The 890-nt window shown below is 38.1% G+C and overlaps 1 protein-coding gene across 1 annotated transcript; it reads left to right on the forward strand.

Annotated features, from left to right (window-relative positions):
* The first annotated feature begins 206 nt into the window (after positions 1 to 206).
* Positions 207 to 890, forward strand: LOC113351062 (cytosolic sulfotransferase 12-like). Its single transcript, XM_026595130.1, has one exon. It carries the CDS (start codon positions 207 to 209, stop codon positions 888 to 890), a length of 684 nt encoding a protein of 227 aa, XP_026450915.1.

Raw genomic sequence — 890 nt, forward strand, 5'->3', positions numbered from 1 at the left:
CTTCTCCCCTTTACTTTGTGGCTCTTCTCTATTTTTCTATTTCACAAGAATTATCACGTTAATTTTCCACTATTCTCTATTTCGTCTTTATTTTCCTATATATATATATATATATTAGCTGAGTAGCAAGTCCTAAACTGCTCGTTATCAGATTATAGCAGCGACCTCACTACTTAATCCAAGTTTCTAGTCAAAGCTCATCATCCATGGCAACATTAGATAATGAAAACCCATTTGATCTTTCTGAAAACAGTAGTGTTGGTCGAGATGGTTTGGGAGATTTTGCTTTTTATCAACACCAAGGATTTTGGTTCTATGCTAAAGGCATAGAAAATGTTAAAGATTTTCAGCAAAATTTTAAAGCTTTGGATACTGATATTGTAATCGCAACACTACCTAAAGCAGGCACTACATGGTTGAAAGCACTTGCCTTGGAAATCGTCAATCGAAGCCGTTACCCTTCTTCTACTACTGATCACCACCACCACCACCACCACCCATTGCTTACAGTTTCACCTCATGACCTTGTCCCTTTCATCGACTTTAAACATATATATCCACCAGGGTACAGTCATCTTGATTTCACTAATACTAGTACCCATGATGAGCATGAGTCGCCATCCAGACTTATAGGTACCCATGTACCTTACCCTTCTTTACCTGAATCCATTAAGAGCTGCATAAATTGCAAGGTTGTTTATTTATGTAGAAACCCAAAAGACAATTTCATCTCTCTTTGGCATTTTATAAACAAACTGAGAGCATTGCAGAAGGACATTAGCCATAGTGCCCCTATGTCCATTGAAGAGGCTCTAGAGTTTTCTGCAGTGGAGTCTCACTTTTTGGTCCATTTTGGGATCATATACTTGGCTATTGGAAAGAGAGCATAG

The sequence above is a fragment of the Papaver somniferum genome, chromosome 2 (genome assembly GCF_003573695.1).
Source record: "Papaver somniferum cultivar HN1 chromosome 2, ASM357369v1, whole genome shotgun sequence".
In the NCBI taxonomy this organism is placed as follows: Eukaryota; Viridiplantae; Streptophyta; class Magnoliopsida; order Ranunculales; family Papaveraceae; genus Papaver; species Papaver somniferum.